General features: G+C 45.4%; 1 protein-coding gene across 1 annotated transcript in view; it reads left to right on the top strand.

Annotated features, from left to right (window-relative positions):
* The first annotated feature begins 4,954 nt into the window (after positions 1-4,954).
* Positions 4,955-19,983, top strand: part of FNDC1 (fibronectin type III domain containing 1) — a 53,337-nt gene continuing 38,308 nt past the window's right edge. The window contains exons 1-6 of the mRNA XM_009584739.1: positions 4,955-5,069; positions 13,597-13,806; positions 15,497-15,595; positions 17,431-17,545; positions 18,765-18,952; positions 19,614-19,721. Coding sequence (XP_009583034.1) covers positions 4,955-5,069; positions 13,597-13,806; positions 15,497-15,595; positions 17,431-17,545; positions 18,765-18,952; positions 19,614-19,721 — 835 coding nt within the window. The remainder of the gene's footprint in view (positions 5,070-13,596; positions 13,807-15,496; positions 15,596-17,430; positions 17,546-18,764; positions 18,953-19,613; positions 19,722-19,983) is intronic.

The raw sequence follows: 19,983 nt of genomic DNA, 5'->3' as shown, positions 1-19,983 counted from the left end.
GTTGAAACCCACGGGTTTGCCCTGGGCACCAGTGACAGATGGACCCTGCCCATGCAGGCAGATACGCTCCTGCGTGTCTGCCCATGGGTCTGCCCCGGGGAGCCGTGGAGGATCAGCCGCTCAGGGGGATCCTGCTGCCTCGGGAGTCTCTCAGGGGATGGTTTCTTCTCCTACCTTCTTCTTCTGCACTCAGAGAGAGCAAGGTGAAGTGGGCTTAAAGCCACCTTCTCTCCACTAAGGAAAGTGTTACCTCTTGTGATACCAACGGGCTGCTTTAACATCGATGAAACTGTGCATCCAGGGCCAATGCAGTTAAAGGCCCCAGGCTTTGTAGGGGCAGCTGTGAGAAGTGTGTAAGGACGGTGCACGCGTGCAGGTGGAAGTCAGGGATGTCCCAGGAGAGACGTGGCATATTCAGCACTGTGTGGTGGGTTTCTCTTCTGTGGTGTCCACCTCTTCTCTTCAATGGACAGTTTATTTTCAATGCCTGATTTGACAGCAAACTATGCATGAAAAAGCAGTATGAATCAGGTGACCCTGATTTTGAAGAGGAGACTAACCAAAATTGTAGGTCTGTTAGCTCTGTGGCAATGTTATGTTTACTTTCCTGACATGGTTTTCAGGTACTGAATGCTTCATTTTAGACTCTCAGAAACACAGAAGTTACCTCACTTCTGAGTGAATAAAGAATGCGAGTATGAAAACAAGAACAAATTGGAGGTGGAAATAATATGGAGACTACAGTCATGAACACAGCATGGAAAGAAACAAGCTTTGAAGGGGTGCGTTTCGTTCCAGACAATTGAGTTGCTTAGTGTGGGTTCACGTTCTGATTTTCTCAGGCAGGTTTCCTTCCCGTCACTGAACTTTTGACTAGGGCTAAAGAACAACCTATTCAAGGATCATCTAGAGGAAGACAAGCTCAGTTAACTTTATCCTGTGCTTTTGTCATGTTTGTGATTGCAGTCAGATTAAATTCAGACTTCACCACTTAAAGTGCGTTTAGGCTCTGATTTATCTCAGAAACAGGGCTTAAGATGTTGTAAGTTGATATTTGTGCTATTTCTGCAATTGCATATCACTGAAGCCAAGGAATGTGAGTTTCTTGTCCACTAGGGAAGGTCTGAGCGTCATGGGAGCACCAGCTGAGACAGCCAGGAGTCCTGCGGGCCGGTGCAGAGTCAGCACTGGGGAACCTCAGGTGCATCTTGGGGGAGAAGCACTAATATTCCCTCTTTCCTGAGGGACTGAAGGGATGTGCGTGGAGGAATCAATTGGGATCAATGGCTTTATCAGGCCCGTTGACAGCTCGTGCTATTCCTTTGTCATATGAACGGTGTAAAAGAAATAGGTTAGCTTTGCTATAAACTTGTTTTTCTGTTAAATCAGTGAGTCCCCCTTCTTGCAAACCAAATTTCCATTGACAGGCATGATAAAGGAGAGGTTTCCACTGAAGCCAGGGAGCTTTGAGTCAAACCTGGAGTACCACAGAGGTCCAGTCCCTCCTTATCCCCATCCATTTTTAAGCCCGGAAAAGGTTAGACTTAAAGTCAGTAAACAAAGATTAAAAGGATACCTGCATATACATTTGAAATTCACTCAAATATTATAGATTTGACATTTAATTGTCAAAAGCTTAAAGGCTGTAAGCCTTATTCTGCTGATGGTGCCACCTAATCCAGCTGTGCTCCCATCTCAAGGAATAGCTGGAGTCAGAGTTGTGGCTCTGTCCTGCATGGGAAGACAAATCCTTATGTTGTCAGTCATTTTGGCAGTACCTCTGGCCCATACAGTTGAGCCATGTCAAAGAGAACAATACATCAGAAATAAAATTGTTTTCGCCAGACGAAGAACTTCAAATACTTCAAATGTAAGCAAGCTAATAATATCAGAACCTTGAAAGATGCATTGAAGAGAATCCCAAAGGAAAATTAGAAAGAGCAGTTCTAGCAAGGAAAACAGAGTAATACCAATGTGAGTTAGTATTAGACAGCCAGGTGGAGGAGATGTATCTAGACAAAAGGATAGTTCGAGTGGCAGGCTTAAAAGCCACTTTCCAATGCTGCTTTTGAAGTAGCTGGTTTTAAAAACACTTCCTAAAGGGGTCTGCCAAATGTTCAGCTTTTCCCATTTTTTGTTTATTAGGGAGTGGAGAATAATTAAAGTTTTTATGACATACAAAGTACATTCTTCACTAAATGTCACTCCATTTTCTCTTAGCAATTGCAGATTTTATTGTAGAAGGGTTACAGCTCTACGTGCCGTACCTGATTTTACAATCTATGCTATATCCATCCATCTCCATCTCATGCCTTATGCTTGGAAGTTTTCAGGAGGCCTGGTGCTGGAATGAGTTTCATGTTTTATTCTCCCAGAAGTGGCTGTTGAGTCAAACAGTGGGCTGTAGTTCTCCAGGAGCTGAAACAGTGGCCTGATGTAAACCATGTGTTTTGGAGCCCGGGCCGTGCGCTTTGTGTGGGTGGCAGCAGGGAGCCCCAGGGGCTGGAGCCGTGCAGCCAGGAGAGCTCGCAGCCCTCCTGCTCAATTCTTCTGGGCTGTCGGGGTGGGGTTTTTGTCATCTCGATGGACCTGAGGGAGCAATGACTTGATGCCTCTCCCTCTCCCTCCAGAGTGGGAGTAGGTTTCAAAATAAGCTGGAGACAGAGGGTGCTACCAAAGTTTCCGCTGGGAGCGCACCAAAGAGCTTTGGATGAAGTCTTAAATCAAGGAACTCAAATGCATGTGGTGAGGGACATTTTTAAGTGCTCCTGAGACAAATGTCGGTCTCCAAATTACGATCATAAGTGAAAAATACATGCTGTAGTGATACAATTACGTAAAATAAAGCAAAGGAGCTTTTCTTAAGGCACAGCTCTCCACAGCATCTCTTGAGAAGAGTGTGGAAAGGGAAAGATGGAAAGTACAAGCTTTCGTTTTTTTAAAATTTTAACAGTGGTGAATCTGGGAGCTGTATGGCTCAGAATGGATGGCTTTTGCTGCTACTGCTTTGGGCCCAGTTGGAGAAATTGTTTCCATGAATTTTTTGTTGCTTGGTTTATGCATGCAGCAAAGCACAACTTACTGAGTCTCAGTTCTGCCCTGCTGACGTCATGTTTTTACCCCCTTGTCACGCTGGCTGTTTGTGAGACGTTATCAATGCCTTTTGTAGTTGTCATTCTGCAGGTAACTTGAGTGGGCTTTAATCCATCCCTGTATTTCTGTGCTTGGTACATCATTGGTTTTGTTTGGGAGTCTTGGCTGACAAGCCCTTCCTAAGGGATATGCTCCGGATGGCCACAGTGATACAAATGAAGCTTTCCCATCTCCTAGGATGACAGTTCAAGCCAACCAGTCAGACCTGCAAGGCAGCAGGTTTAGAGGGCAGCTCTGTCTTCATGGCAACCGACACGAGGAGGACGTCCTGCCAGGGAATGTGCAGTGACTGTGACCTTCATTGTTTTGATGCTGGTGTTTTTTGTAGTGCCCAGACGTGCCTGATGAGCAACATGGTCACTGATTTCTTCTTGCAGTTTAAAGTTTTTGGCTGTATAAATACACTAGCAGAGTTAGATGAGCAACATCATGATTGGGAGCAAGATACCGAGGGCACAGTCTTCAGGGGGAACAGACAGACAATTCAAACCTGACAGATCAATGGAAAGGAGTGACTTCTCTGTCACTGCGTATAAGTCAGTTCCAGGTCCCTGTAGGACATAGTATGGAAAAGCGATCTGATACCTCCTGTGCTTGTCCCTTGGGATCCAGCGTGGTTGTGCTAGCTCAGAGAGACGCTAGTTGTTAATCATGAGATAATCATGTTCAGCTTGAGATACAGACCATCTTCGGTAAGCCTGGAAAGCTATAATCTTTAAGCAGAGAATTTCCAGAGGAAAAAGGGCAAATCTCCCAAAAAATTACCAAGGAAAGAAATGAAGAGGCTTAGAGTCACCAATAGCAGATATGGTAAAGGGCATAACTAAATAATTTGTATTTAACGACCCCTGTACAACACAAAGGAGAGGACCAACTCTTTAAGTGGAAAACTGTATTTTTGGAACCCATGAGAAGACTTAGGATTTTATACAACACATAGGGTGTCTGTGGAACTTATTGTCGGTAGATAATATGGAATCAAAACACAAGCAGTTGAAAAGGAAAGGTATTTTTGTAACTTCCTGAATACATTACATTGCCTAGGAGATCCAAGGAATAGGGTGTGTTGTATAGAGTAGGAGACTGCTGGTAACTCCTCAGAAAATATGTGGATTCAATAGGAAGTGCTCTTTGCAAAGATTTTGCCAGTGCTCGTCATGGGAACTCCAGCATCCATTTGGCATTATGTTTTCAGAGACAGCCCATAGTGCCTTAGTGCCTGGGTGCTGAGATGTTTCTCCTTTCTTCTAGCTCCGAGGTCATGTTTTCTAGATCTCTTACTGTGTTTATAACTCTCCTCTTGACCTTCCTCAGTGGGCCTGTATCTTTCTTAAAACATAGTGACTGGCTATGGGACACAGTTCTTACAGCAGTGAGTTTTCACTGCGCAGTAGAGTAGAACAATCTCCAACTGATCCAGCCAGAATTACATTGATTTTTTTGGATGACATCGCATTGTTATTTTGGTTAATCTATGAGCAACTACAACCACCAGATCCTTGCCTTGAATACTACTGCTTTGCATGATATTCTCCATTTGATATTTACTTCTTTGTGGTGTCTTTTTTTGATTTTTCCAATGTGTGTTGTCTGTTCTAAATTTCATCTGAGCGTCATATATCTGTGTTTTATATCTGTGTATATATAACTATAGGGAAATGTTAGGCCTGCAAGCACATGAATATTACTAGAATGTCTTTATTATTATATGTATATCTTATTTTTCACAAATGTTAGTGTTAAAAAGCCGTAAACAATAGAAATTCAGGAAACTCCGAGTTAAAGTTGCAGTCTTGTCCCCATGGCGGTGCTGAAGTCTGTCCCAGAGGAGCTGGGAACGTCGAGTCCTTGGCCTGCATTAGAGGGAACAGCCCTGTTTCTGCAGCAGAGCTCGTGGACGCCTGTTCATGTGGTCGGTTAGTTAAATAAAAAGTCAGCTGAGGGTAAATGTTAAATTGTTGTTATGATTTATGGACCAGCTACCAGGCTCTTTTTCATGGTCTGGAATAGTATTTGGAATGATTTTTGCTGGTATATAGTATCATAGTAAAACTATGTACATCTGTCATTTTGGATGTGTCAGGAAAGGCAGGGATGAAGCTGTTGTCCGTACAGATGCTGTGGCATCCCGCAGAGCCGTAGTGCTTGCAGGTCTTCTGCCCTGTCCTCCAAGGTTACTGACGTCGAGCCATTAGGAAAACATCTCGCTGTAGGGCATGTGTTTGACAATGGAGGCGTGAAGCTTGCAGAGGAGGACACAGACTAGTTTTGACTTTGAACGTGATTGCTCTGCCGTGCATGGGATGAATGGAGGTAATGACCAGGGTTGGGGTGTGAGAAGGGAATCTGCGATGGAAAGTATTTTGAAATAAACCGGTTTCGGCCCCTTTGGCCTCCTGCCCCTATAGCAGAAGTGCTTCTTAATCCCCCAGCTCAGCCCGGGTGGTGAGGTCGGCCACGGTCAGGGCATCCCCACGCCTTTGCCAGCTGGTTTCACCTGCTCCGTCCCCGCAAGGAGCCCCCAAAGGTGATGTCACTCCAGTACCACCTTTCTTCCAACTCAGTGAAGAGGCAGGTGTTGGACAACACCCTGGATGGACGCTTGCAGACCAGGGCCACGGCTGCCGTGTGCTCTCACAGCCCCTTCGGGGTTGCTGGGGGTTTTTACCACCACGGTGGTTTGGTCACTGGAGAAGCCCAGATGGAAGGCATCCAAAGGCAGCGGGTGTGAGAGAAGAGGGTAGCCCAGGCTCGGTAGGCTCCCTTCAAGGGGCACTGATGCAGAAGGAAACCTGTGCGTGGACGTCAGCGGGAGAACGTGAAGCCTTCAATAACTCCTGTTGGTTGTTCTTAAGTTACAATACATGTATTAATAGTGTAGAAAAACGTTGTTGAGTTTGGAAAATGCCCTAGTTCTACTATGCTTAGCATTCAGAGGGCTCTTCAAAGGGAGCCCTGGAAACTTCTGTTGATGCTGTCAATTTAAAGAATGTCCTCCGGATGCCAGGTAACTCCTCTACAGATGTATAATGAATCTCTTTGCTTAAATCAGACATTACCGTTGGATACTGGTCCTCTGCCCAAAACTCCTGTCAGGAGCCTGGTGAATTATGGCACACTTTCCATTGTGCTTTGCAGGAACTAAAGCGTTCCAGTCCCTGCTTTCTGCGCCAAGCAGAAGTGTGTGGAAATGTGCTGAGCGATTTTTTTTTTTTTGCGAGGAACAAAGGATTTATGTGTCGCTTGCCTCCGCTGCCTTAACTGATTGGCTTATTTCCAGGAGGAGATCTGATTCTGAGTGCATAAATTAGTGGCATTAAAAAAGTTGATCAGCCCACATAGGGACAAGGTTGACAGTGCGTGTTAAAATGCTAGGGGACCTACCAACCCAGTAAGCCTGAGGCTGGATTTGTTCGCCCATTTCAGTCCTACTTTCTCCGATCGTATACTTACGCTTTTACACGTGTTAACTGCTGCAATGCTACGAAGAGCCCCACTAGACCTAGTGCTATGCTCTGTGCCATGGCTGGTCTGAAGTAAATCTTTGAGCCCGGAGTCTTCTGGAGTTAGAGCAGTCAGCACATCTCAGTTCAGAGGGCCACATCAGCACTGTTTGAGCTGGCTCACCGACTGCAGGAAATATCTTTGCAGAGTGAACTCCTCTTGGGATGGCGCCGATCCAGCCCTCATTGAAGCTGGTGGAATTGCTCCCATTTTCTCAACGGAGCTTGGATCAAACCGTCAACTTAAAAAAAAAAACTCCAGTAATAGTTTGCCAAAGTGACATGGTGCATTAATTTTTGGGTGGAAAACAAGTATCTTTCTGTGGTATTTTGTCTGTCCTCTTTCTTCTTTACTTTTCTGCTGATGTGGCTTTGAGATAGCTGTATGGAGATAGGTAACAGTGGGAGTATGTGAAAGCAAGGAGCAAAGCAGCCACCCCTGTGTGATGAGCAAGATGGGATGTTCACTTTCCCTTGTGCCTCTCAGTTATGGTATGAATAACAACTGAAAGCCTTGAGTTGCACAAAGGACTACAGAGCTTTAGGCGCCTGGCTCTGCTAGTAAAGCTCTGCGTTCTCCTTTTTCAAATACACTCTGTTTCGTAATCTATTTCAAATCAGGTGAAAAAAAAAATGATGTATCGGAATTATCCCAACCCTTAAAGCCAAAGCACAAGGTGATTTACCTGCTGGAAGATGGTAGAGCACCATGTGGAAAACAATGCCCACTGCGGGCATGAAGAAGGGATGGGTAATCATGTTGCAAAGTATTTTTGAAAACAATAAACTCTTTTTCCTGGCGAAGGGCTGGCTGTGATACAGCCCTGGGTACATGAACACTGCCACCTGAGCGCGGGGCTTTCCCCCACTGGCTTCCCTGGTGCCTCCTGCGGGGCTGGCGTCCCTCAGTCTTTCTGCACCCCTGGGCAGATGCCTGTCCTGGTTTCACAAGTTGCCAGACAAGGGCAACTGTAGAGGTGCCCTAGGATGTGTTTGCCATGTGTGCTATGAACTTGAGCATCACCACTCAAGCAGTTGCATTTGGGAGAGGCCGACGCAATAAGTTTTAGGAGTGTGGATGTTTTACAAAGGGTCTTACCTCACAAATGGAATTAATTTTAGAGTTGCCAGCTGAAGAATCAAAATGTAGTGCCTCTTTTTTTCTGTTCACTTATTCACTATCATTTTTTGCTACAAGTACAGCTGATACCTTCATGGTGGTAGGGCTCAGACACTTATGACAGTGCATGGTATACAGGAGTGTTATATCCCAAAGAAATAGCTCAGAGATCTAGGCACCACAGCTGGCTGAGGTACTTTTCTAGGCCTGGTGGTGGGTTTTGGGAGGGACGCTGCAGGGTGTTCGTAAACCGCGTTGCTCAGCTCTGAAACTGGATTGCTTTTGCAGATTGGCAGTGGTGCAAGGTTATTACCTCAGAGGACAATTGGTTGTGCTTAGGGAGCAGTTAAGGACTTCTTAAAGACAGTGATCTACTCTTTGAGGAGGGTGACTGTACTGAGCAGTTTGGCACATTTTATTTAGTCTTCCATACTGTTTTGTCTGGTAAAGCAGCAGTAGTCTCAAATCCAGGGTACAGTCTCATTTAATGCTTAGAACTTAATTTTTTAAAAAAAAATAATAATAAAAAAACAAAACAAAAAAATCCCAACAAAACAATAAGCAAAAAATCCCATCAGTTTGCTGTTGCAGTGTAGACTATGGTGATTTTTGGTCAAGTCAATCCTGCCCATGACAGGATTTCATTTGCCAGCTGGCATTTTTGGCCTTTTCTAATGAAGGCAGTTGATCACTTTCTGACGGGTTCGTTATCTCTAAGCAGCTGCAACTTCTCTCTTCAAGCTGTTACTTTGCCCATGGCTGGGTCATTGTGCTTAGCCTCCCAAACTTCTGCGTGAAGTGAAAAGAGAGGTTGGTAGGTGTTTATAGACTATATGAATGTTGTCTACTGACTGTGCCAAATATGTATCCTCTCTGCAGCAGAACACATTTTATAGGTCCGGTTTTCCAGTCCTGAAGTAATGGCACATAGAAGGAAAATGTAGAAAAGTTTTTGCTGACTAGGGAAGGCAAAAGCAAACATTCTGTACCTAGGCTTGTGGTGGTAAATTGAAGTGCCTGATTTTTTGTGACCTCCTATTTCAAATATTTTTTTGCACTCATATCTTAATAGGTTTGAGCTGCTTGGGATATTTTTCCCCACAGTTATAGATTGATTACTAGGGGTCAGTACTTCCCTTTTCTTCTGGAGCTGTTTTGTGTTTTCCTTCGCTAGATAATTGATGAGGCCCTTTGAAGAACCTGTGTGATTTGGCAAGTGCAAGCTGCCTCCTTGTGTGGTTGTTTAGAGGATGTGTTACCCTCAGCTTAGACCTCATGCTCTGGGCTTATATAATTTGTAAAATGTTCTCCCACAGTCCTGACACGCACAGAAACTTTGGCAGTACTAGTGGACATTGCAACTGCGAAAAGTCAATACCGAGGCTTTAATCAGCCCTGCATTTTTGGGGCCGAGATACTATACACAAATTCCTGCGGCTGTAGGTAATGTTGGATTTCTACATTGAAGAGAGCACAAGGGAGTGACTCTTTCTCATTTTCCAGAACACAGAAAAGGATTTGATTTTATTTTAATTGCAGGTAGCTCTTTAGGTGAAATCTGAAGATGTTTACCAGTTGATTTAGTTTGGCCAGAGCGGAGGTTCAGAAAACTGTTAAATCGGTTTTGGAACCAAAAATGAAAAAAACCTTAGTGATATTTACAGGGGCAAATAGTGGGGAGATGGGGAAGAATCAACCTTTGGTTCAATCAAGCACTGGTAGCAGTTCCCAAAATTTATTAGAAAAAAAGGAGTTGGGAGTGAATGCATCTGAAGCTTTAGCTTTTTCATTGCTACTGATTTGGGACCTCATGCAGAGTTTGCTGAAATCCAGTTGAGTTCCTGGTGTGCCAGAGTAGGTGTTAAATGGGGAGCAGACAGCTACAGTCCTGTACGCTTTCATAAAGGTCACTTTATGAAACCTCAGGAACTGTAGTAGCTGTCAGCTGTGCAGCTTTCATGCTGATCCAAAATCTTGTCTTGGGACCTGTTAGGGCCTGAGGATTCAGGCTGCCCAAATTTAAACCTGCCCAAGTTTAGACCACTGCAAGAGGTAGGGAGAGATGCCTGGCAGGATCAGACGGCAGCCCAGGGAAGCAGTGGAAATGTTTCCCACGCTCAGGGGCCCTAAAAGTGACCGGTGTCCTGGGCCATTTCTGGATGCCCATTTATCTGGGCTGGACTCAGTTGGCCTGGATGGAGCTCTGGTATTGATGCTGGGAGTGAGCAGCAGTGCAATGTATCCATCCTGTGATGTGGGGTTGTGTTATGCCAGGTAGTGAGCAAGATATTGGGGTTTCTGTTTGTGCTTGGTCCTCCTGTTGGTAAATCTACCGCTTCCTGCATTGCTGGGAGTGCAAACTCCCAGATATAATCTGATGTGTCTTTCCTCCCTCTGGAAGGATGAGGTTTTATTTACAGATCTCCGCACCACTGTTGCTGAGATTGGTGTACTTGTATACCTAGTGGATGTTTGTGCTTAAGTGAGGGCAATTTTTATTGTCACATTAATCTGTTTGGAGGAGGCTGGAGGATTTGTGCAAGGTCCTGTTGAAGGTGGATGAAGCCCAGCATCCAGAGGCTATAGCTCTGTCTAGTCCTTCCCTCATTTCCACCCATGCTACTTCACTCTTAGCCTTTTCTCAGTTTCAGCACTACGTTTCTTCCCTGTCTGCATCAGATTTCCATGTATGTTCCTATTTCTGTGTCACTTTTAATATTACTATAGTAGTTCTTTCACTGACTTTATCTTCCCTGTTTCAACTCCTCCTCTCCACATCCCTTTTCTTGGACCTATTCTTGTCTCCCTTGGTCTAGGATTGAAATGATGCCTTGATTTTTCAAGAGGTTTTGCTTTCTTTAGCCCAGCATGGCAAAAAAATCCAGTGCGTAGTCTCTTGAGCAGGTTCAGATCTTACCATCTGCAGGTTCACATGCAGCACCTAGATGTGCAGTGAATGGGATCCTAGTGATGCAGGAAGGTGATGGGATGTGTCCTCATAGTGCTTGACCTGTGGTGACCTCGGTATTCTTTTTTCGCTAGCTGTTCAAGCTCTTCAAGACTATTGTTCCTGGGGAGTTCAGTGTCCCCACAGGAAGGGGCTACTTTGGGAATTGAATGATTTTAACGATGCATGGGATTTATTTCTTCCTCCTCCCACCTCCATCCCCCTGATGAGTGTAGCTTGTTTAGGACAACGTTTTTGTTCTTTTTTTCTTTTTTTTTGAAGATGAATGAGCCTGGCCAGCAGGACAAACTCTAGTCCTTAGGACACAGTGAGCTTTTCTTGTTGCTCAACTTCCACAGTCCCAGGATTATCCTCCCTGTGGAAATCCAGGCTATTTCCTGGAGCTAAGACGAGAGGAGGAGACCAGGGCAGGAGAGTGCTCAGGTGCAGGGGCTGTGACAGCAGGAGGCAGTGACCTGCTGTCTCATGGGGGACTTAAGGGGTGGGAAATGTCCTGACTGGGGAGCGCTGGCCCTACGGCGCGGCTGAGCCCAGCGGGACAGCAGCCCTGCAGGTGCTCGTAGGAGGTGGCGTGAGCCCAGCTTCACCTTCTTCCTCTGTGTGGCTGAGGTCAGGACCTTCAGCCTTATCCCAGACCAGGCTGATGGCTCCCGGGCTGTGGGATTCTATGATAAAAGCTTTCACCCTAGGCAGCTGGTGCAGCACTGGAGCAGGTCCACAGGGAGGCTGTGCCATCTCCATCCTGGAAGGTTTCAAAGACTGAGCTAGGGAAAACCAGAGCTGGCCTTGTGCAGTGTTGGAGGTAGTTTGTCTTTGAGCAGGAGGTTGAGAAAAGACCTCCAGGCCCTTCCAACTTGAATTTTGCCCTCTTTCAGTTCTTCATGGTGGTGCTGTGAATGAAGGCTGTGTGCCTACATGATCAGTGACTAACAGGGTTTTGAAATCTGTGTTGAGCAACTGCTCGGGAGAGCAAGAAAAAGAAACTGTGTGGGAGCAGGTGTTTTTTTTAGTAGGGTGCATGACTGAGAACATTCCTTGAAAAGTGGTCAGGGAGCCTCATGAAAGCAACCATATCTATTGTATAGCAAAAAGCATTTATTGTTTGTTAAACACTTGGGACCAGATCCACTGCTGTGGTCCAGGTAGTATACACTGCTCTGGCAACACAAAGTGTCTGTAAAACCAGCTTAATTGGCTGATTAATCTGGGTTTATAGCTGCTTCGTTTTGCTGGGGTGGTGAGCAGCAGCCAGAAGAGAGAAGCTGCTGAAGTCCTTGTGTTTAAACTGATGATCTGTCTCTCTATGGGCAAAATAAAAAGGCAAGGTTTACCAAGCTAAGCTGCTGCCCAGTGTTTCAGTAGAAAAGCAGAGTTCCCTGGGAGTGTGCGGTTCTCTGCATATGTTATACACCTCATCAGCACTGAAACCTTGCATTTCTGACAGGGCTTTCAAGAGAAGCTCTGCAAACAGCTTTGAGAGTCACTATGACCCCTTCCAAAGGGTAATTTAATAGAAGAACATTTGTTGGGAGTGTGTAAGAAGATGCAACCTTGTCAGCAGGTAAAGACCAGTGAGCAGTTTGGTTATAGAAGATGTCACTGAGCAGAAATATTGGAAAAGGACCTGCTTTTGTTGTATATAGGGACATGCAGACATCAATACATACTTAAAGTAACATGTTTAAGTGCTGTAATGAATGAATATGAGCTCCTGAACTGGTGCTGGAAAGAGGATCTCACTATTGCTCTGATGGGGTACTTTGGTGCATTGTCTTTTGTTGTCTGTCCAGGTCTCTGGCAGCTGTTGCTGTCCCAGTCTCTTGTTCTCTTGACATTGCTGTGATTGCAGTGAGCCAGCGAGTGAGGGGGTCTGAATACAGCGTGTAACCTCTGTGCTGGCAGGTTCACGCACCCTTGTGCTTGGTGGAATGGCATTGCTGGAAGAGACTGAGAGAGACCTGCTCTGAGTGCGAAATGTAAAAGATAAGAGGCAAAAAATCGCTACAAGTGTGGGCGATCGCAGTCATGGTTGGTGCTGCCAGCACTTTTCTTCCTGCTGTCTGCTCTGCTTGCAGCCTGCGCAGTAGCATGGTGCAGGTCGTATGCAATGGAGGATGCCACGAAAACTGGAGATGCCATTCAGAGCAACCAAAATGGTTGCTTGAGTAATCCTTGCATCAGTGTCACTTCTTAAAAGAATGCTGCCAACTTGCCAGCAAATGTAAAAATAAATGACTTGCACAAGGTACCTGCTACAGTGCTGGATGCTCAAGGGATTGTACAATGGGAGTTTGGGAATTCAAGAGTTGAAGCATGTGCAGAACAGACCTGATAAATATGAGGCTGTCAGAGAGCAGAACCATTAGTGATGGGTTTAGGAGAAGAGAACCTGCTTTTAATGTGGATTGCTTTCTAAAAGAAAGTTTAAAAATAGTGAAAGGGTTCTGTGCTTTTTGCCAAAAAAATAGTGTACTGCTGTGCCTGAACTAGGGAGAGGGGATTTAAAAAAAAAAAAAAAGGAAAAGATTATACAGGAAAGCTACAAGACATCCCCAGTTTCTGGCAGGAGTGCTTGTATTGCAATACGTTTTCACTTTCGGTGTCTTGCACCAGTCTGTCTGAAGAGTCTGGGAAAAGACGCTATTGAGTGTTGTACATCCCGCTTAGAAAACTTGTTGTTACTGCAGTTGGATTTTATAGCAAAATTAAAAAAACTATAAAATTATGCCCTTTATTCTGATGTTATTTAATAGGTGTGCTTGCAACAGACGCATATGGGCTGCTATACATGTCACATGCTTCATAATAACTGTGATGGGTTTTGTGTGTGTGTGTTTGCTTATTTTTTGAAGAGAAGGACATGCCAAACAGACCTCTGAGAGTGCGCGCCCAGTCTCCAGATGGCAAGTTATCTTTTCGGTGGAAGCCACCTTATGGAGCAGGCTTCAGGGGTGCACGCAGCAGATCCCAAGGTTATCTCCGTGGATATGGAGAGAGCAGCCGAAGGATGAGCTATGCTCCGCTGCTGCAAGAGCGACAAAACCAGGAAGCAAGAAAACTAGGTGAGTCAGATTTCCCTGACAGCATCTAGCTGAGCTAGCACACTTCTGTAATCCCTTGTGGCTACTAGGTGATCACAGACCACATGTTGTTGTAGCCATCTAAATTACTTCTTCCTATAAATGAAAATGCTTGCTATAACTGCATTCTGTAACATGTTCGTAACAGAAAAATACGATGATTAGGGTACAAAGTGTAGCAGAACTTCATGCTGTGTTAAAGAGATACCATGTGCGAGTTACTTTTATTAATAGCAGAGGGAAGGGCTGGGGAGAAGAGCCATAACTCAGATTCTCCTTGCATGTGGTGGGACCGCTCCGAAATCCATTGTTTCTTGTCCTCTTCTTACACTTTGTGTCCCTACATTGTTTCAGGCCAGTGGAGAAAAAATTAATGCTTTAATTAAATGCATCCACGCTTACCATACGTATGTATCCACGCTCCATACTAGAGTGTTATACTCGTGTGTCCATATTCTCTCTAGTTCCTTCATGAGGTTCTGGTCACTAAGAGCTCCTGAGACAGTCAGGTGGGCCTCTTCTGTGCTCCCTGCCCTGCTGTGCTGTGATGGTTTGCACTTGTGCCCTAGATCACCTGCCCTTGATTTAAAGGATTTCTCATCAATGGGGTTTGCAACAGTTTTATTTCCCTGGGGGCTGAGCGTTTACCTTCGCGCTATTTGTGTCACTTGCCTGTGTCGTGGCTGACCTGTCTCTGTCCTGCTGCCTGAGCTCCTCTCGCCCCAGCGGGCGCTAGGTCTGCACTCAGGAGTCTTACTTTGCTCCTGTCCTGTTCGGGTGAGTTTGCTCGAGGTCAGGCTTCTTTCTCTCACAATCTCTCCTGTAGGCTGGAAGCCCGTCCCACAGACAGTCTGGTCTTGGGTTACAAAATGGGTGATGATTCCAAAATCACACGTGGCTGCCAGAATTCCTGGCTTTGCAATATATTTCTCCTTCTGCTTTGTGGGTTTTGTATTAAATGCACATCTTTATCTCTGTTTCTCCAAAGAGAGAGAACACCTCAGTCACGTTTATCATTTATACCCTCTTTTCCTAACAGGAATCTCATATTTATTTCTCATCCCTTTCATCTTTCTACACACCACTTGCAGAGGGGACACTCTGGCGTCTGTGCCGAGGTGACAGGGTCGAGACACGTACGTGTGGGAGATGCTCTCCTGTTTGTTTGATGCCCAGCACGTACCACTGCTGTGCAGGTTGAGAGCCTGTCCAGGCAGTACAGAAGTCAATGGAAAGCTTGTCATGGACTTAGTGGGAGTTCGGTAACAAACTTAATCTTGATGAGAAATACTGTGTAACGTAGTTTGGAGCATCTACTTCTTGTTTTCATTACTTTTATATTATGTTTTTTTAAAGAGGGAGAACAGATGTTGTTTAAATAATCAAATTATCAGGAGGAGAACTCAATCCTAGAATATAGGACTCTTGTAATAGTCTTTTCATGTTAATAATTTGCTTTCCTGCTTCTAATATACCAACTTTACTGTTATTACTGCATGCATATTGAACCCTCTGACATAAGTGCTGTGACTCTAAATAAATTAACTTTTAAGTAAGCTTCTCCTTTTGTATCTCGGAAAAGAATAAAACAGAGTTTTGCCTGAAAAGACTAAAACTTTTTTTCAGTGAAAAAGGTTACAGGAAAGTCTCTGGTTTTTCCCTGCATGTACAGCCTCTGAGTCAGTTCATGTTGTTTCGCTGCCATCAAGGAGCTCCCAAGGACGGAGCCAACCTGTCTATAGGTCATCATTAACTAAAAGAAAAGTCACAGGTATGTTTCTTTCACATCTGCTGTCAATTCATGGAGACATTTGAACGCAATGAGATAGCTTTGTGATTTTTAGACTGCAAGTCTTTTGGTGCTGGAGCTGCTAGGTTTTATTCTGTGCATGAAAGAGCTTGATGGATGTCTCCGATTGCTTCTCTGATTCAAGCAGGATTAATGAAATGATACAACTGTGCAACATGGTTGGTTGGGTTTCTGTTGTGGGGTTTTTTGGTTTGGGGTTTTTTTTAATCTCCTCCCCTCTAGCTATTGGCAAATACTATGCACTGCAATAATCGCATGAGAAGACTTGATTAAATCAAGACCAGGACCTCCACAATGGTATGCCTTCTTGTCAGATCTCCGCCCCCTTTTCTGAAGGGTTGATTTCCAGAAGCCTAAACCTGGTCAGCAAAAGTTTTCACTTTCTTTTGGAAAGAAGGCATTACATACTGCCAAGGTTAAAAAGGATAAGTGAGATTCTGAGTCATCTCCATGCCAGCGCTGCTTTCTCACCCCATCGCATTGCAATGAGAATGCCATGGGGGTGGCAGAGTGTTTTGGATATTTTGATGGTGATGGAGAACACCTTTGTCAGAACTGGGAACCTGGTGTATTGAAATCCCACCTCACACCTTTTCTGGGAAGGTGATGCCATCCACTTCTCATGCTCACTTTCTCTCTTCAGGCGCTCCCATTGCAAAACTTTGCGAATAGGTCCCCTAAGCCACTTGTGAGTAGTAGATGGGTCCTCTCAGCCACTTTTGTGTAGTAGCTGTTTGGCTTGGAAGACCTGGAATTGTCTGAGAACCCTTTGCATTAAAAACCTGATTGGAAGAATGAAATGTGCTTCCCTGCCGCCTGCCTTCTGTGCAGGCAGTGCTGGGTTTCGAGGTAACGTGCCACCCGCTTAAGAGAAGGGCAATCTTTTCCTGGATTTCAGTCATACATGAGTAAGGTCCCTAGAGAATGAAATCGTACTCCAGAGTTTACTGGTCCCTTTCCTTCCCTGAGACATCAATATTTTTCCAATGTTACTCTTCTGTAAAACTTGGGCTGGAAAGTTGCACCTCGTGCATTCTGTGCCTCTGGGAGACTTGGGAATGGTTGCTCTGACACTAATAGGAAGAGTAGTAAATCTTTCATGGGGCGGTAGGTAGACTACACTGGAAAAACTCTGATGGACAGAAAAAGGAGCCTCATCAAAATTAAAAACCTCAAAAAAATCAGATTAGTTTTACTTAATTTTAAAGTTTTGTAAATTATTTGGAAAAGATATTCTGATGTCAAAACAGCCCACTTCAATGATTTTTTTTTCTTTTAATGTTTTTTTTTTATTTTTGCCTTGTATACGATAAAAAACTGAAAAGCTGAATTCAAACAACCTGTTTGAAGCACTCAAAAATGTAAAATATGCAGGAGTTCTCCCTTGTAAAGAATTTTTGACAGTCCCTGGTTTTATTGCCCTTCAAAATGAAACAAAATTTTAAAACCTCGAAATTTTTCATAAGGCAAAATTTCTGCTCTCCAGGCAGCTCTAGCAGTGTGTTTGCCGGAGACGATGAATGTCAGTATGTTAATAAGACATTTGCTGTAAGTAACAGTTTGGGGACTGATAGAATATTGAAGCACTGTAGAGTATATTAGTACTCTGGTCTTGTAAGCAGACAACTAGCAGTAGAAATTATTTCCATGGGATACCATCAGTAATCAATGTACTCAATAACTGCTGTTATTCATCTGTGCTGTGTGTGTATTATAACATCAGTTGAAGACAGTTACTGTTTTTTATGAGAACTCCAATATTGTTATTGATATGTTATTTTGTTTTGCCATTTCAGAGGAGGAAGAGGTGGAGGTGGCTCAAGACGTAACTGTTCGAGTTATGTCCTCTCAGTCTGTGCTCGTTTCTTGGGTAGACCCACTGTATGAAAAACAGAAGGTTGCAGCAAATAGGTAGTTAGCCCTGTGTTTTCTTTTCTGAACGCATACTGAAGGTGAACTGCTGCCAACGCACTACTGATTGCTTTTGCATTTTTTAATTAGAGTTGTTTTTGCGACTAAGTTAGCTAAGGGAGTAGGGATTTGCATATCCCTACCTAGGGCAGTGGCTGGCAGGGGATGCTTCAGAGAAGCTGTTAGAAGCCTGACATGGGTGGGTGTGGGGTGATGTACCCTCCTTGCCTCCCTGCACCCTGGTCTCTAGTATTTAGAGGTTTGTGTAAGTACTGGACTACAGGGCTTTAGATCCCTTCTGAATGTTGTCAGTACCAACCAGGGATATTTTGCTATTCAACTGCTGGTATATCACGATGGGCGGCAAATCCCCATGCGTGCATGGGGAAAGAAAGGGTGGGGATGGGGCACAGACCGCAGAGAGGCAGAGGCAGGCTGTTGAGTTGGATTGTCAGAACAGACTACAGCTTCGAGATGACCATACTGTGGGTGAAGGAAGCATCGCTCTGCAACAGGATCAGTGTCCCCTGCATCTGCTGACCCTCCAGAAACCTGGTGTGCAGCTGAGGCTGAGCAGGTTGGGGTCTCCCATGAGTGGGAGAGCTTGGCTCGCAGCAGCATGCCACAGCAGTTGGAGACCAAAATAAACAGAGAAACAGGCTGGAAACTGCCAAAGGTCTGAAAGTGCTGGATTGTGTTGCTCAGCCTGGGAACAGCGAAGCAACCCGGGGCTGAAACACCCCGAGGGGCACAGCAGGAGAAGTGGTAATTTTAGATGTTCTCAGTTTCATGGTGGATTATCTGGGCAGACACGTGGGAACCAAGCCGCCAGCGCTTCTCTGGGAGCGAGGGGCTCCCAGCCGTCCAGCCATGCTCGCAGCTGTGGCGTGGTGGGACGGTGGCGTAGAGCCCCCTGGGACGCCTGGCTTGGTTCGGAAAGCCCTGAGGCTTCCCCTCGGGGCAGGAGGTGTTTTGAGTAAGAGGCTGGAAGAAGTGGTCTGTCCCTTGGAGCAAAAGCAGTCAGATTCCATTAGAGGAAGGCAGATGCTTAAAAGATGCTGGCTCTTGGTGGTGGTAGTACTTCTTCGTTTGCAAGTTGGTAGTTTCCTCAGTAAGCCCAGCAGGCTAGCCGAGGGGAGAGCAGCCTCGTCTCTCTCTGATTCTGCTAATGCTAGGTTTCGACAGGTGAATTTTTATTTTTGTGTGCTTGTAATCCCAGGCAATACAATGTTCGCTATCGGGAAAAGGGGGAGTCAGCAAGGTGGGATTACAAGCAGGTGTCCAACCGGCGGGCACTAGTGGAGAATCTGCTGCCGGACACCATGTATGAGTTTGCGGTCCAAATCTTGGAGGGAGAAAAGGAAGGCAAATGGAGCGTGTCTGTTTACCAACGGACCCCGGAGGCGGGTATGTATTCAAAAGGTCCTTGGGGTGACGCACATCTTGGGGTTTAAGCTATGAAATAGGGCTGACTTGAGGGAAAGCCAGAATAAGTGGTTGCCTGGGGCAGCAGAGGGTCAGGAACATGGGAAGAGCCTCAGTCCTGCTGCCTGTGTCCCGGCAGCAGTGCCCTGGAGAGGACACCGGGGCTGCTCTTGTGGCGTGACGGGAACAGGGCGAGGTGGTTTGGGTATTTCTGGGGGATGGGTCAGCAGCTTGGACCCCTGCAGCTGGGTGTGCCCCTTCCTTTGGGAGGAGCAGCCTGGCTGCTGTCCCTCCCTGTGGGCAGCAAATTTAAATTCTGCTTCCACCACGGAGAAGCCGTGGGGCCCCTTTGGTACAGGGAAGTGGTCCATAACAACCAAATTACTACACCGTTCCAGCTAAGTGACAGTAGCAGTCTCATGCAGACAGCCTGTTCCTAGAAGTATGGAATAAAATTTCATGACAGGAGTCTGATACAGAGATGTAATACAGACACGCATGGACCTGAGCCATGTGTGTGCTTCACATTTATCTTTGAAATGGCCTTTGAAATAGGAATTTCTGCTATGAGGAGGAGCAAAAGGTGTATGCTGTGTAGGGCAACTTTTCTTACTTGCCTCTTCTGTGTATGGCTGTTTCACAGCTCCTGCCAGCGCACCTGAAAATTTGGATGTTTGGCCACTAAAGGGGAAACCAACCTCTGTAGCAGCATCCTGGGATGCTCTCCCAGAGAGTGAAGGAAAAGTCAAAGGTAAGTCATCACTGTCAGTTTTCAATCCCCTCAAGGAGCTGGTCTTCTAGAAGCCAGACTGCCGCTCCGCAGCAAGCTGGAACCGCTGACTGTGCCAGGATTTTTTCACTTGTTAATGGCTTATACCCAAGCAAGATTTTCTTGTTTCCAGCCCAGCATCTCCACACCGCTGCTGGGAAGCCATCATCACCGTGTGGCTGGGATGTCACAGAGCTTCCCGCGTGTCATGCGTCCATGCTTACCTCTTCTTCCGTTAATAAGC

The sequence above is a fragment of the Fulmarus glacialis genome, unplaced genomic scaffold, assembly GCF_000690835.1.
Source record: "Fulmarus glacialis isolate BGI_N327 unplaced genomic scaffold, ASM69083v1 scaffold32849, whole genome shotgun sequence".
Lineage (NCBI taxonomy): Eukaryota > Metazoa > Chordata > Aves > Procellariiformes > Procellariidae > Fulmarus > Fulmarus glacialis.
Note: the sequence above shows the minus strand (reverse complement) of the source record. Positions and strands in the feature narration are given on the sequence as shown.